Source organism: Manihot esculenta, chromosome 7 (assembly GCF_001659605.2).
Source record: "Manihot esculenta cultivar AM560-2 chromosome 7, M.esculenta_v8, whole genome shotgun sequence".
Lineage (NCBI taxonomy): Eukaryota > Viridiplantae > Streptophyta > Magnoliopsida > Malpighiales > Euphorbiaceae > Manihot > Manihot esculenta.
Genome location: NC_035167.2, coordinates 841,068 through 856,579, shown reverse-complemented (window position 1 = coordinate 856,579; position 15,512 = coordinate 841,068). Strand labels below are relative to the sequence as shown.

Below are 15,512 nucleotides of genomic sequence, written 5' to 3'. Positions count from 1 at the left end.
AAATACAATTATTAAAAAATAAAAGTTGATAATGTAATTTAAAAATACAAAATAGAAAATCCAAAATTTGTTAATCATTTGTCTTAAAACTATAAGTTTATTATAATATTTTTACTATTTTTTCAACTATTTAAGAAAAATAATAATATTATTACCATTTTTATATTAATTTTATTACCATATTTTTTTATTTTCTCTCCCTTGAATAAAAAGGGAAATTAATAATAAAAAAATATTATTTTTATTCTTTTTAAATTTTAATTTATATGTTAATTAGATATTTACATTAATAACTTTTTGTTGTTTATATTTTTTTTATTTACAAAATAAGCCAAAAAAAAATGTCTCTCATTTTACAAGCTATTTTTCCCAAAAAAAGTTAATGGACTTTTTTATTTAATTTAACCCTAATTTTAAATTATTATATCATTTATTTTTTAAAATATTTATTATTAATAAAATAATAATATTTTTCAATTTTCAATTTTTTTAAAGAATGAAATCAATAGTATAATGTGAAGCATATTTTTCTTTTATCATACACTCTATTTTTTATGAAAAAATTTAATAATTATAAAATTAATTTAAAATATATGAAATTAAAAAATGAATTTACAATTTTAGAGAAAATAGTAAGAAAATCAGCCCTTCTCTTTTCTTTCTCTTTCAGGATTCTCTCCTAATACAATAATTTAAGGAAGGACAAACTGACTAAAATGGTCCCTAAAGCCCAAAAGATAAAACCAACCCATGAAGCAAAGATCCTAAAAACTCAACCCTACGAAACACCCAAATCCCAACTTGACTACTTACAACCAATAGGGCCTCCCTCCCTTCTCTGGTCTTCATGTCCACTAGTGAGAGCTGCAGCCAAGGCAGAAGAAAAATGTCGCCATCTATAACTACCGTGAGTTGACACAATCAAACTGAAGATCAAGGAGAGGAAGAGTCGAGGAAAGGTTTAACCAATGGCAGCCAATAAAAATGCAAAATCAGAAACTTAAGGAGAGGAGATATGAGGGCAAATCCAGCACATGCAAAACCAAATCGACTGAAAGCAGTGGCCATCAATGCTATCGAGCGATGGAGATATCCTTAGAGTCAATAGACACTACACATGAGTTAGAAGAAGTACTGGTTCGGAAGATCCCTCTCAAACCGTGAGAGAAACATTAAAACAGAAAAACAAATATCGGTAGCTCGAAAGAACATCCCAAAAAGCATTGCTACCAAACAATAAAAAAAAGACTAACTATATACAAACGTCACCTTACAGTGGAAGGCTAAATCCACAGCCGATTGAAAAGGAGATATTCCTCCACCTAGGAGAAACAAAGAGAAACCTCCAAACTGAGGCTATAAACTAGCATACTTAAAAAGGGAGATTAAAAAATTAAAAAAAAAAATGTAAATAAATCAAATTATTTATGAATTATTTGATATTCGATTTAATAAAAACTCGATTTAATTTTTAAAAAAATTAAACTCGAGTTTAATTTTTAGGTTCGTTTATTAAACGAGCTAATTTTGAGTTTCATAATATTTAAATTATTTTTAAATTCATAAATAGACTCATTTATTTCGTGAATCGTTTCGTTAAGTATGCTGAAATTAATTGAGAAATAAACTTAAATATTGAATATATTTTTATATGTGAAATTTAAATCTTTTAAAAATTAATTGAATATAATTTAGTTATATTTATTCGAATCGTTAAAATTTAAAAATTTATTTTTTATAAATTTATAAACTATTTGAAATAAAAATTTGATTTATCTAAAATTATTTATTAAACGAGTTAAATTTAAATTTATTAATATTTAAATTTAAATTTAAAAAAATTAACAAATTAAATTTTAACATATCAAAACTCGAATTTGGTTTAGGCTATTGAAAAAAAACCATCTTTCCAAACGAGAGAGTGAAGATTGCTGACAGCAATGTAGATCATCACATAATAAGAGTGGAAAAGGGCACTTAGACTTAGGGCTGAGCAGAATCCGGTTCAAACCGAAAAAATCGATCGAACCGAACTGATTTAAAATTTTGGTTCGGTTTTTTATACATTTCAGTTCGGTTCGGTTTTAAATTTCAGAAATTCCGGTTATTTCGATTCGGTTCGGTTTTGATCAGAAAAAAACCGAAAAAACCGAACCGAACCGATTAGGGATAATAATATATTTTTTCAATAATATAGAGAAATTAAATTATATTAAAATTAAAATATTTTAATTAAATTTTAAAATACTAAAAATAAAGAGTAAAAAATTAAAAAAATATTAAAAATCGAAACCGATCAAACCGAACCGAACCGAATCAGACCGGTTCGGTTCGATTCGGTTTCTGACCAAAATCGGTTCGGTTCGGTTTTTATAAAAACTAAAATTTCGGTTTTCGGTTTATTCGGTTCGGTTCGGTTTTGAACCGAACCGACCGAATGCTCACCCCTTGAGTTAGACTTGTGATATGGGACCCAATCCAAGGACTAGGTAAATAATCACAGCCAAAATACAGAGGTTATAATCCCGGGTTGGGTCGGGTCCACATATCAGAATATAATAAACAAATTGCTCCCTACACTAGAAACAAAAGCAAGTGGACAAAAGCCTCTTTGCCCCTTCGTCTCTTACCATCCCATTCCCATCCCTCCAATAATAATAATAATATCACAATCATCATTAATAAGTGGGAGAGGTTATTATTATTTCCTATATTTTCATATTATTAACTTTTTTTAAATAAAACATAAATTTTATTAAAATTCAATAATAATAAACTTTAAAATACAATAGAAAAAATAAAAGATTTCAATTAAATTCGAAATACTTTCACTATTTAACTATTAATTTTTTATTTATTAATATAATTATCTCTAATTAAATTTAAAATTTTAAAATATAAATATTCAATTTTATAATCACACCTATTTAATACACGCTACATCAATTGCCCTTAACTTAGGGCTTATTTATTATTTTTTTTGAAATGGACAACCTTATTTATTATTAATGCTCAATCTTTACATAAGTATAAATATTTAACCCTAAGTAAACCCTTGAACTTCTCTTGAATAATTTTTTAATAATTATAGTGCATATAACTCACATTTGTATATAAATATTAAATAATTATATATTTATAAAAATTAAGTGTTAAAAAATAATAACAATAAAAATAGTAAAATTGTAAGCTGAGTTTTTGTATAAAGGTAAGAGTTAAATAATGCATTCAGCTATACATATTTTTATATGGCTTCTCAAGATCTAAGATCCTAGAGGTTCCCCACTTTTGGTAGACTCTAATAACTTGTCCACTTCCCAGCTTTGTCTGGGTGCAACCTTGTCATGGCCTGGTGTATACTCCTGCAACACATGATAATTAAACAAATTTTAATCATTATTATTAGATACGATAATGTATCGAGTGTTTTCGTGTAATCGATTTAATCGATTTGACCGAATCCTAATGATCATGATTCTTTCTATAATTTCTTATGTCATCCCCTTCAATAATTCATCAACTAACACTAATTTATATCTATCTATTATATATAGATAGATTTTCATTTATGTGATTAGTCAATCATGACCATTGAACATAAACAATTTGGATGTTATTCTTAATTGTATGGTATAATTTTTATTTTTTTTACCTCCATCTTCTTGATGAGTTCTGCTGCTGTTTCTGCTATGACCACAATATGCCTTGCATTATCTTCAATGAAACCTTCTTCAACTCCCTTATCAAACAAGGCAAGCAAGCTGTTATAATATCCATCTACATTTAACAATCCCACCTGTTACAGAATTCAAAATCAAGAAAAAAATGGGAACCCATCAAAGATTATGTTCTGAAAAAACTGATAAAGACAAGTAAAAGCTAAAATTTAGGATCTTTCTTACTGGTTTATCATGAATTCCTAGCTGAGACCAGGCAATTATCTCTAACAATTCTTCCAAGGTTCCATAGCCACCTAATAAGAAAATTACACAACTTTGATTCAATATTGTGTTATTTAGTAAGAATTTGTGCACACTTGTTGTTTTTGAATGAATTCAGACCAGGAAGTGCAATGAAAGCATCTGCATGTCTTGCCATTTCTGCTTTTCTCTGGTGCATGTCTGCAACAGTTTTCATTTCTCCTACGGTTTCTCCTGATATCTGGCAAAGGGGTAGTTTTAGTTTTCAATTTTCCATTGTTATGTTCAATAATGTAGAAGCATCTATTGAATAGTACCTCATGAGGCCTCAGAGCTTTGGGCATCACTCTATATAAAGCAATACATGAACACAATGTCAAGTTTTCTAACAGAAACCAAAAGGAAATCAGTGTAAAGGAAATATTTATATACCCAAGAACATGGCAGCCTCCATTAAACACAGTTTGTGAGATCAAACCCATAAGGCCTACACTTCCCCCACCATAGACCAAATCAATCTTTCTTTCAACCTGATAAAATTGAACATGAAAATTTAAAAAAGAGGAAGTAAAGATTATATAAATGATTTGAATATCTATGTTTATTACCAGTTCTTTACCAAGTTGAAGGGCAGCATCACCAAATGAAGATTTGTATCCAGCTCTACTCCCACAGAAGACACATATCTTCTTAAACCTCCTTCTCTCTTCACTTGCTGCAGATTTTCTATTTTCTCCTTCCATTCTTTTGATGGATTCAGAGAGAAAGAGAGAGAGCAGACGAGGGAGAGGGGGGCTAGAAATAGTACAAGTGAGATGGGGAAGCAAGAGACACAATTGGCCTTTGAATCTGCAAAGACTTGCCTTTTTTGGCAGCCTAAGCAAGGAGTTGATGTTATAGAAGAGCCCAACAAATATCCATCTCCATCTGTCCTTTTTTTTATATATATATTATCCCCAATAATTTGAATTTATACCCAATAGATTTTAATAAAATTCACCATGTTAAAAATAAACATACTTCATATTTAATATTTGAACTCGATAATTCTTATTAAAAAAAAAATAGCGTATCATTTCATATCATTGGTATTTCCGCTTACTCTTTTTATAATATATATTATTCGATTAATTCATATCTATACCGAATATATCTATTAAAAAATAGAAGTATATCTTTTTTTAAAATAAAAATAATCTATATTCGATGTTTAAAGTAGAGATCTTAATTCCGTCCATCAATCTTGCACTGTATCTCTTGCAAATCATGTCTGTCTTGCAAATCATGTCTGTCTCTCTCCAATAAGTATATATAAGAAACTTTTTGTTCAATTTTAGAAAATACTTAATGCTTTGCTTTTATCCCTTTGTAGTTTTGTTGTCTTTCTCTTTTTCTCTAAACAATACACATACTCCTTTTTTCTCTCTTTTGGGTAAAATTGGAAAATGAGTAAGAAAGTCCCTAGCTTGCCTTGCAAATTATAGGAAGGAGGCTCAAAGTGACTGGTCTCTTCATTGCCCTTAGTCCAAGCTGACATTGAATAATATGTCTAGTTGTTTGGACAAATCTTTTAGCCCTCACTTCACTTCATAAGATCATAGAAATCTTGCTTTGGATTTCAAATAATATTCATGCATTTCAACAGACCAGACACATCATGGAAAATCATCTAATGCTGCTGGATCAACTCGTGTTTCTCTTTCTTGTTTTTTCTTCTTTATCATAGGTAGACTTTCAAGATAAACCCATAAAGGAAATGATTTTTTTTTTTTTGGTTGAAATTGTGAGATGCATGGACCACTTAGTTAATATGATTTAATCTAAACTATTATGAACAAATTACTGTGGTTAGTGGTAAATTTAGCCCATGTTTGATATTGGATTGGGTAATTACTAATTGGGCCAATCAAGCAATACCATAAATGTGATAAATTTGGCTAGAATTTTGAATAATTCTTATTAGTTAGGCCTTCGGTGAAATTAATTAAATTCATATTTTGTCTTTTAATTTTATAAAAATTAAATTAATTAATTTTTTTAACTTTTATTTTAAACTTTTTTCAGCAAAATTAAATTATGTATACATTGTTATTCTTCACAATAGTACTCCCAGTGCCATTTTCAAATATCCAATAAAAATCTTTTGGATGCCGATAATGCCCATATTTGAAATTTTAATTCCTGTCTAAAAGATCTTCTTTTGATTTTGTCTATGTAGTTAATATTATTTAATTTATTTTAAAAATCATTTCCCACCCACTCTCCTCTACTTCTATATATATTTCCTTAAATCATTCAACTCACTTCGTATCAGCCATCTCAATTGATAAATTAAGCACAAATTAGTTAAAATCGTAATACATATAATACTTCAAAATTTAATTATTAAACGTTTCTGAATAAGTGTTTATAAAAAATTTTCATATATTAACGTATAAAAATTTTATAATAAGTAAATTATATTAATTATACTTTAAAATATGAATTGAGATGCACGAGTTTTTTATTTTTTAATTAGAGATTTTTAAATTTAAAGTACTTTTATTTTATCATTTATCATTTTAATAATTTTATTCGGTGAGAATTTAAATTAGATGGGTAATATATTAAAAAAAATAAATATATGATTTTGTCAAAAGAAACTTTTTTTTCTTCTTCTTTCTAGGCTCTCTATAAATAGGAGACATCAATGTGAATTGTGAATATGCACTGAGTGTAGGGAAAAGGGGAACAATTTGGAAGAGTATCTTTGAAATGGAGTGTGATTCATGTCTCTTTGTTGAAGCATTTGCTAAGATAGTGGTGGATACTTCCTAGATTCTTCTTTTGTCTTTGTCTTTTTTCACTATTTATTTATTTGAGTATGAAATTTTATTAGTGGCACTCAACTTAAAAAAATATATATTGATATTATGAGATAAAAAAAATTAAGTGTAGGCATAAGTTTAGTAAGAGAAATTACGTATTTCTCATTTATTTTCTTTTTTTATCCTCCGATAATATATAATTATCATCTTGTTACGGGTGTCACTTGTTCTTATCATACAAATTCGTATGTATGAACATATTTGTTTGTCCATTCTCATGCAGATAGGGTTATGGCGTAACTGGACTTGTTCTCCTATCTCCCATCATATCACACGAGCGAAATTCTTCTCTGATGGGCTCAAACCCTACTTTGATTATGGATTGAATGACGCGCTGATGGATCGATCTGCTTAATAAATTTTACTGAGTTTTTGACCTATTTTTTTTTAAGGGTTGGACCCAACCCGAATATATATTATAATGAATAAATTAATATAATTTAATGATAATTTTATTTATTTATTGAGTTTTCGTAACATTATAAATAAAATTAAAATAATGATTTATATTTAATATAAATCAATTTTTTTAATAAAAAATTTTAAAAAACTGTAGTGACCATACATTACCCTTTAATCCATTAATAAATTAATGAATGTAAATTATGCATTTCTTTTTTAATGATTTGTAGTTGAAGTATTCAAACTACACACACCTAGGTTTTGCTAGTTCACCTTAAATTAGTTATTTGGTAGTTAGAGTTAGATATTAATTTTAAAATAGTTGATTAGGTTAATAACTTCTAAATTATTAATTAGTCACAAAATTGAAAAGGAACAAATCAGTTAAGCAATCATTATCTTGGATTCCATTAATTAAACAATAGACCATTACATTTTTTTTATATATTTTATTGAATAATTTTTAGATAAATTTGATTTCATATTAAATTATAATTTATGCTGAACTCAAGGGTGAGCAGTATTTGGTTTAAACTTAAAAAATCGATCAAATCAAATTAATTTAAAATTTTAGTTTAATTTTTTATTTATTTCGGTTTGGTTTAATTTTTAATTTTAAAAATTTTGATTATTTTGATTCAGTTCTGTTTTAATAAAAAAAATCAAAAAAATTAAACCGAACCGAACCGATTAGTAATAATAGTATATTATTTTCAATAATATAGAGATATTAGATTATATTAAAGTTAAAATATTTCAATTAAATTTTAAAATATTAAAAATAAATGGTAAAAAATAAAAAATTTATTAAAAATTCAAACCGATGAAACTAAATCGAATGAAATTGAATCAGATCAATTCAGTTTGATTTGATTTCTGATTAAAATTGATTCAGTTTAATTTTCATAAATACTAAAATTTTAATTTTTTAATTATTTAATTTAATTTAATTTTAAATTAAATCGAGACTATTCTTTTGACCAGTATTGATCAGTAACAAATGCGCTTTTTTACTAATATACATTCAAATGGAAAACCTTTTTTTCTTTGTTCTTTTTAATTTAATCTTTGTGAATTGAGTTGGTCATTTACTGCATTTTTTTATATTATAAATTTATTCAATAATTTTATTTTATTAATTAAAATTTTTAATTCCAAATTAGACCAATCATTTTCTTTCTTTATGAAACCCAAATTGGGATAAAAAGAAACCAATAACATAAACATTTAAATTTTATTCGTTATTTTATTATTTACAAATATTTATTCTATGACATTTTTAAAGCATACACAAAGCAATAAAAATAAAGGAAATTAAAATATATAAATAATTTTGGCATCTAAAATCAAATCCCTTCAAGAACTCTTTCAAGAGCACTGAGGGTAAACTTTGCCTCTATGAGCTAAATTAACATTAAGACATGAAGCTTTAGCAGGTTCATCTTCAACATTTCCTAGAATAATATCCTGTAATAAAATTCCTTGGCAAGGGAAACTCTCGCTGCAATCAAATTTCATGGCAACTTCTGAAGCACTTGTTCCTTTTATGCTTCTGTATATCACATTGCTTACTTGAACTGCTGATTTCTGCCATTAATTAGAACAAAAAAGAAAAAGATTAAATTTTTTTATATGGGTATTTTTGCAATTTATTTTTTTTAAATAAAAGGAAAAAAAAAGGAAGTTTTAATTATATTACCTTTTCTGGGCATGGATCATCTTGATCACAATAGTTTTGATCAATAATTATAGGGTTGGAAACATTTTTCATTATAAGATTTTGGAATATTATGTTCTTGGCATATCCAGATCCTCCCTGCAAATCAAGAAGATCAAATATTTTGTTGTTAATTTCTTTAATTTAAACCAATTATCTCAAATTTAAATAGATTTTTTTTCGAAATAAATAAATTTAAGTACATAAGTTTTGATTGAATGGATGTGAAAGATAATATATATTCTCTAAATATATCAAATAATTTTTTTTTTTAGTATTTTTTGCTTATTTTATGAAATAGGTGAGACCCATAATCCATTTTTCTCTTGAATTTACTATGAATCTGAGTCAGGCAAGAAAAGAAAGCCAACTCTACTTGGTCAGAGTTGCTGGCATTGCGGCTCTAATTTAGGGAACATCCACTCTTGGACCTTTTTAAATCAAAAGTTGCATCAATTTTTCCAAAAAAGAACAAATCCTGCCTACCCACAAAGCCATAATTCTTTCCCAATGGCCCAGAAGAAGGTCCAAGAATGATATTTTCCAAAACGTGTCTCCCCTGCCAAATCTTACTAGCATGACAAAGATTTTAAAAAGTTTGTTAATTCAATTTTTTTATTAATTTTAGCAATTTATTATCATAAAAAGTCTAAAATATTTTCAATATAAAAAGATTAATTAATAAATATTAGACGCTTTTGTAAAATTCAAAATCAAAAAATTAAATAATGATTTTATAAGTAACTAGAATTTTCCATTTTCCAAAATGGATCTCACCTGCCAAGTCTTAATTCTGACTCCATTAGTGGTTCCTGAAAATGTTGCTCTATTAACTAACACATTTGAAACTTCAGCTCCTGAATTACCAGCTCCCAAGCTACCAATACTGCAAAACAACATTAAAAAAAAATTGGAGGAAATTTAATTTCAAAGCAGATAGAGAAAATTGAAAATTTCCATCTAACCATGTGCAGAGTAGAAATTAATTAGGTAAAGAGTTGGCTTGCTAATAGACCTTATTCCATGTCCAGGTCCACAGATAATATCTGTGGCTTCAACATTTTTGGACCCACTGACTATTGATATACAATCATCACCTTCAACAAATCAACACAAATTTAAACATATGTTAGATGATTCTTTCTGGGTATTAGTTCGTTAAAATTTTCGATTTCTGGTGAGAAAATTTGAAGAAAATTTGTGGGTTTTAATTATGTACCTGTTCTTATGACAGAGTTTCTTATTCTAATGTTTTGTGTGCCTGTGACATGAATCCCATCAGTGTTTGGACTGTTTCCTGGTGCAGTCACCATGAGATTCAAAGCTCTCACATTGATACAGTTCTGAAATGTGAGATGCATCTGTTGTGCATTTTTGAACCATAGATTTGATACTATTAAATTCTTGCAGTCGATGAAGGTGACAGCCTGCAAAAAAATATATAAGGTTTAAGAAACTCGAAAAGAAAAACATTTCTGAAGAAAAAAATGGAGCAAGATCATGAATTCTTACTGTTGGTGCATGTTTACAGGGCTGGAAAAGAAATGAAAAAGGACAAAAACCCATAATTAGTGGCAATAAATAGATTTTGATCATAATGAAAAGTATAGATTTTGAAGATTAATTTCAATCAAATTAATTATTACCTTGCTTTTATTGATTTTGCAAGAGTTTCGCCACCACATTCTGCCATTTCCATTGATGATTCCACCACCTTTAACTCTGAGATTTTGAACATTATCAAACACAATCCAATGCCTTCTATCATCTTCATAATCCCTCATTTTAAGGGAAGCTTTTATTGTTCCATATATCTGGAATGCCAAGAAAAAATTATATATATAAATTCATAAATATTTAGCATTTTTTTAATATATTTTTGTATATATGAATTAAACTCACCTTGAAACTAAGATCAGAACGGCATGGACCTGAAAATGTGAGAGGCTTAAGATGATAAATCTTGTTCTTAGGGACAATGATAATGGCAGTTTGTTTAGAAGAACAAGCTTTTTCCCATGCTTTCTTGAAAGCCTAACAAAGTCCCAACAGAAATCATCCAATATTACACCAACAAGAAGAGCTAATCATTGTCTAAATTCAATATAATATAGAGAAAAATAATTGGGTTAATCATTAAATGATGATAATATCAAATTCATACCTCACTATCATCTCTTCCATTAGCTTTAGCTCCAAAATCATCCACATTGATCAGTACAATCTTGGATGAACTTGTAGTAGAAGAAGAAGCTCTTGTCTGCTTGGAAAAGCTAGAGAAAGCAGGCTTGGAGATCATTTTATGGACATTTTCATGGAAATTAGCAAATGGGTTTTGTTGGTAAGAGCCAAAACAACAAGTGAAGAATGTTAAGACAATGAAGAGAATGAGCAAATGCTTTGGCGGGTGTTGTGGGATCATTATGTCTTGCTCTATAACTTTAAGAAGAGAAGAAATAAACAAAAGGAAAGATATGGCAAAGTATTTTTGTCATGAGATGAATACAACAGCATGCATATATTTATATATGAGCAAAAGGGTTGCTTTTTTTGAAAGAGAAAGGAGCAATTTGGCTTGAAGAATGTTTTCAATGAGTCATGGAAGTATGGAGTGAGGAGATGTGAGAGATTGAGATGAAAAGATGATTGGGCAGGTAACTGACTTTTGGTTTGGAATTTTTTCTCCATTTTTGAAGAAAATAATGAAATGGAGACTAGGAAAAGAAAGAAAAAATGAAAAATATTAGTTAAGTATCCAATTGTTGCTTGCTTGTTTACCATGTACACGTGCATGTGGTGATATAATACCTTACATGGCAAATCTGACTTCCCTATTTCTCCATAAAGAGCTGACTTTCTATCAACAACTAACTAATATAACTAACCAGACAACTAAAGGGGAGAAAAACTAAATATTTTTAAATTTTTGGGGCATTTTACTTTTATTTTTTAAAATTTTTTGAATGATGATTAGAAATATGATTATTTATTACTTTGTTTACAAATGAGGAGAAGGGGATAGTCAAAAAAAAACTTTATTTACGTTTAAGTCAAATTACTTTTTAATCTAAATATTTAAGTTTTAGATTAATTATTTTAATTTTTAAATTTAAATTATATATCCAAAATTTAAACTCATAATTTCTGATTAAAAGAATGCTTCACATCTCGAGCAAATGGATGATTTGAAAAAAAAAATTGCCACATTCTGTTTTGTACAAAGTTGAATCTGAGTTTTCAAAAACAAGAGAAAAGAGAGTCAAGTTCAACATGATCATCATTTCTTAAATCAGAAAATGTGGTTCCACTATCTGCGCCGCTATTTATTGTAAGAATTTGCTCATACAGGGAAGCAAAATCAACCTAAATTGATAGAATAAGAATTATCCTTTTTTTTTTTTTTTTTTTTGAAATTGGATAATGCACAGCTCTACGTATATCTCAGCTGAAAATGAATGCATTATGAAAAAGACATTAAATGTATTTGGTAGAATAAGTTAGGGGAGTTGGCAAAGTTTTAGGTGAAATAGCCATTAAAAGAGATATAGAAGGTAAGATTATGGTGAGGTAAGATGATGGAGAATAGCGTGAGCTTAGGGTGTGGGAGGTGAAGGAAGAAGAAGAAGAAGAAGTAATAAGAAAGAGTATCACCATTATGATGGGTGCTTGATTGATAGACTTGCCGTGGTGTGTTTGGGAAATAAAAGCAGAGAGGGATGGGAGCTTTGGGGATTTTGGGAAGGGTTTTGTGTATCAGACTTTGGTTTTGTTGCCACCTTAGGCTTCCTTTTGTCTTTGTGACATAACCAAACATCATTTACTTCTACTCTATTGTTTGTACAATTTTTCTAAATATGAAATTTGAAATTTGCAAATTTTTTTTTTAATCTAAATAGCTCTCATTGGATCAATAAATTCATTGATATTGAAATCGTTTTTCAAAATTGAGATTTTTTTTAATTCAAATACTAATTAGTATAAGAAAAATAATTAAAATTTGAACTTAAGATTTTACGAAATGATTTTAATATTAATAAATTTTGATGGATTAATAAATTCATTCAGTTTAATCTGATAATAAATATATTAATTAAATTATAAGATATTTCAAATTTAACATTTTAAATTATTATTTTTTTAAAAGTATTCAAATACATAGGTTTAAATACAAAATTAAATTGAAAATTAAAATATAGCATAATTAAGGATTCACCTCTCTATTTTTAAAATCTAACACTTTTGTCCCTGAAATTTAATTCCGTCAAAATTATAGGTCTCTCCATAAAAACATATGTTAGTGACAGAAAAAATGATCGAATTACCCTTTCTAAAACCCAATACTTTAGTTCTTGAAATTTAATTTTTATAAATTTATAAGTTCTCTCTCAAAGAATTAAAAGAAAAAATATATTTTCGTCCATAAGATATTACATAATTAATAGATTTGTCTATTTATTTTTTGAATTCAATACTTTAGTTCTTAAAGTTTAATTTCGTCAAAATTCAAGAAAGAAAATTTCAAACTCAATCTCCATATATAAATAAAAATTTCAATAAATTTAATATTCAAATTAAAAATCAAAATATATAAAATTTAAATTATTAAAAATAAAAAGTTAAAATTCAATAAAAATTATTTTTGTAATGTCGTTCGCTATCGCTGCTCGCCATTTGAAAAATTTATTAAAACATCTCTGATATTTTAAAAGATTTATTAATAAATTTTTTCATTAATTTTAATCGTTAAATATTATAAAAAAATCTGAAATACCCCTGATATGGAGGGATTAATTAGTAAACTTTTTAATAATTTGAAGAACCTACTAATAATTTTTTCTAAACTATAGGGATTAAATAGTAAAATATTTAGTGATAAAATTAATAGAGAAGCTAATTAGTAAATTTTTTAAAATATCAAAGATATTTTAATATATTTTTTAAAATTGAGAGATTAAATAATAAATTTTTCTATACTATAGGGATTAAATAATAATTTTTCATTTTATTATTGATAAGGATATTTTTAAAATTATATTTATTCTCTTTTCTTTAATCAAGTGTAAATTATTGACTTAACAGAAATTTTTTACGAAGAAATCTTGAATTTTGACGAAATTAAATTTTAAGTACGAAAATATTGAGTTTTAAAAATAGAAAAAAATTTATGCTATATTTTAAAAATTAAAAAGTAATTTCTTTTAAAAAAATTATTTTCTTAAGTACTTAAAGTAGTATTTTCTTAAAAAAAAAATGTTCGTTAGTCTAAATTCTTAGAACAACGGCTCTTCCTTCAAATGACAATGACTACATCTAGTGGGGAAAAAACTAAAGAATGGATTTTTTGAATCTTCTTTTAAGGGAATTCTTATATAGATTTTCTTTTTCAGACTATTATACCCGTATTTAAAAATCAAGAAAATTATAAAAAATTTAACTCTTTTTTTTTTTTAACTAATTTTCATCAAAGAGTTCAAATTTTCAATTAAAGAAATATTTTTATTTAAAAAATAAATTTATATATAATTATGTTAGAATTTATCTAAATACTTTCTTGTAAACGATGTATTCCAAAAAAACCTTTTATAAAACTTGTGTGTTAATGGGTTTTTAAATGTGTATCCATTTCAAGAATGATTCAATAGTGGCTTGGTATGCAGAATTGACTAAGCAAATCTAAAAATATTAGGGTTTAATTAATCTGAAAATTAAGTTAATTAAATAATTCTTTTAATTTGATTAAGGTCAACCCATAATTATTCTATCTACTACAAAACCCAATTTTTGACCAGGCAGCTTTTCTTTTTCACTTAGGCTAAGTTAGCTTTAGAAGCAATTATATTTCTTGAATATGACTTTGAAACTCAAAAAAAAAAAAAAAAAAAAATCTCAGCCCAATTCATAAAATTAGCTCAATTTGCTAGAAGACCAACCCTTGTTCATGTATATTCTATAAAATCCATAGCACTAAGAATTGGAAACCAAGTATAACTATCAAAAAGAGAAAATTATTTTTCCCCCTAAATTCCCACTAAGCTTAAAGGCTTGGTGTGATCTTAGCCTTTTTATTTTTTCTCCCTAATACCATGAGGTTTTGTTTTGGCCCATATTAGCTTAAAGCCAATCCATTTACAAGAAACTCAGTGGGCTCAAGGCTGGAGGCCCAATTATATAGATCAAAAACAAAATGCTAGAAAAAATAGCTAACTTGATTAACACACCCATGAAGTTAAATCAAAGAGAATGCCAACCTTCTCAACGTACCCAAAAGAGTCTAAATCAAGAAAAGTGCCAACCTTGATCAATATATAAAGTCTAAATGAAGGAAAGTGACAAGCCTTGAGATCATTAAAATTGTCCACAAAGTCTAAATAAAGAAAGTAACTAGGATACAATTGTCCCTCAACTTCCATTTTATCATCTAAACTTCTGATGCACTTGATGCCAATTCCTTTGGACCACAAGCTTTAGCCCTTAGGCATGGATTGGAGATGATAAGGTAGTGTTGCTATGTTTTCCACCAAGGATTTCCCACAAGCAATAAATTTGTTATTTACTATAAGATGTGTATATTTTTAAAATTATTAACAACAACTCTAATAGTATTAG

The 15,512-nt window shown here is 27.2% G+C and overlaps 2 protein-coding genes across 3 annotated transcripts; both read right to left on the bottom strand.

Moving 5' to 3' along the window:
• Positions 1–3,247: 3,247 nt before the first annotated feature.
• LOC110619170 (cytokinin riboside 5'-monophosphate phosphoribohydrolase LOG1) lies at positions 3,248–4,799 on the bottom strand. 2 transcript variants are annotated; one of them, XM_021762441.2, is made up of 7 exons: positions 4,529–4,799; positions 4,353–4,450; positions 4,238–4,268; positions 4,062–4,161; positions 3,903–3,973; positions 3,653–3,796; positions 3,248–3,362 (listed from the first exon to the last, which is right to left on the bottom strand). In XM_021762441.2, exons 1-7 carry the CDS (start codon positions 4,661–4,663, stop codon positions 3,264–3,266), a joined length of 678 nt encoding a protein of 225 aa, XP_021618133.1. In that variant the 5' UTR covers positions 4,664–4,799; the 3' UTR covers positions 3,248–3,263. The 2 variants fall into 2 exon arrangements, with proteins under 2 accessions (XP_021618133.1, XP_043814172.1); XM_043958237.1 differs by having other exon boundaries at positions 4,238–4,450.
• Positions 4,800–8,434: 3,635 nt separating this feature from the next.
• LOC110619169 (polygalacturonase QRT2) lies at positions 8,435–11,497 on the bottom strand. Its single transcript, XM_021762440.2, has 9 exons — positions 11,071–11,497; positions 10,809–10,940; positions 10,553–10,720; positions 10,419–10,439; positions 10,126–10,333; positions 9,922–10,003; positions 9,684–9,792; positions 8,889–9,005; positions 8,435–8,776 (listed from the first exon to the last, which is right to left on the bottom strand). The coding sequence occupies exons 1-9, from the start codon at positions 11,326–11,328 to the stop codon at positions 8,558–8,560; spliced, it is 1,314 nt and encodes a 437-aa protein (XP_021618132.1). The 5' UTR covers positions 11,329–11,497; the 3' UTR covers positions 8,435–8,557.
• Between the last annotated feature and the right edge of the window lie 4,015 nt (positions 11,498–15,512).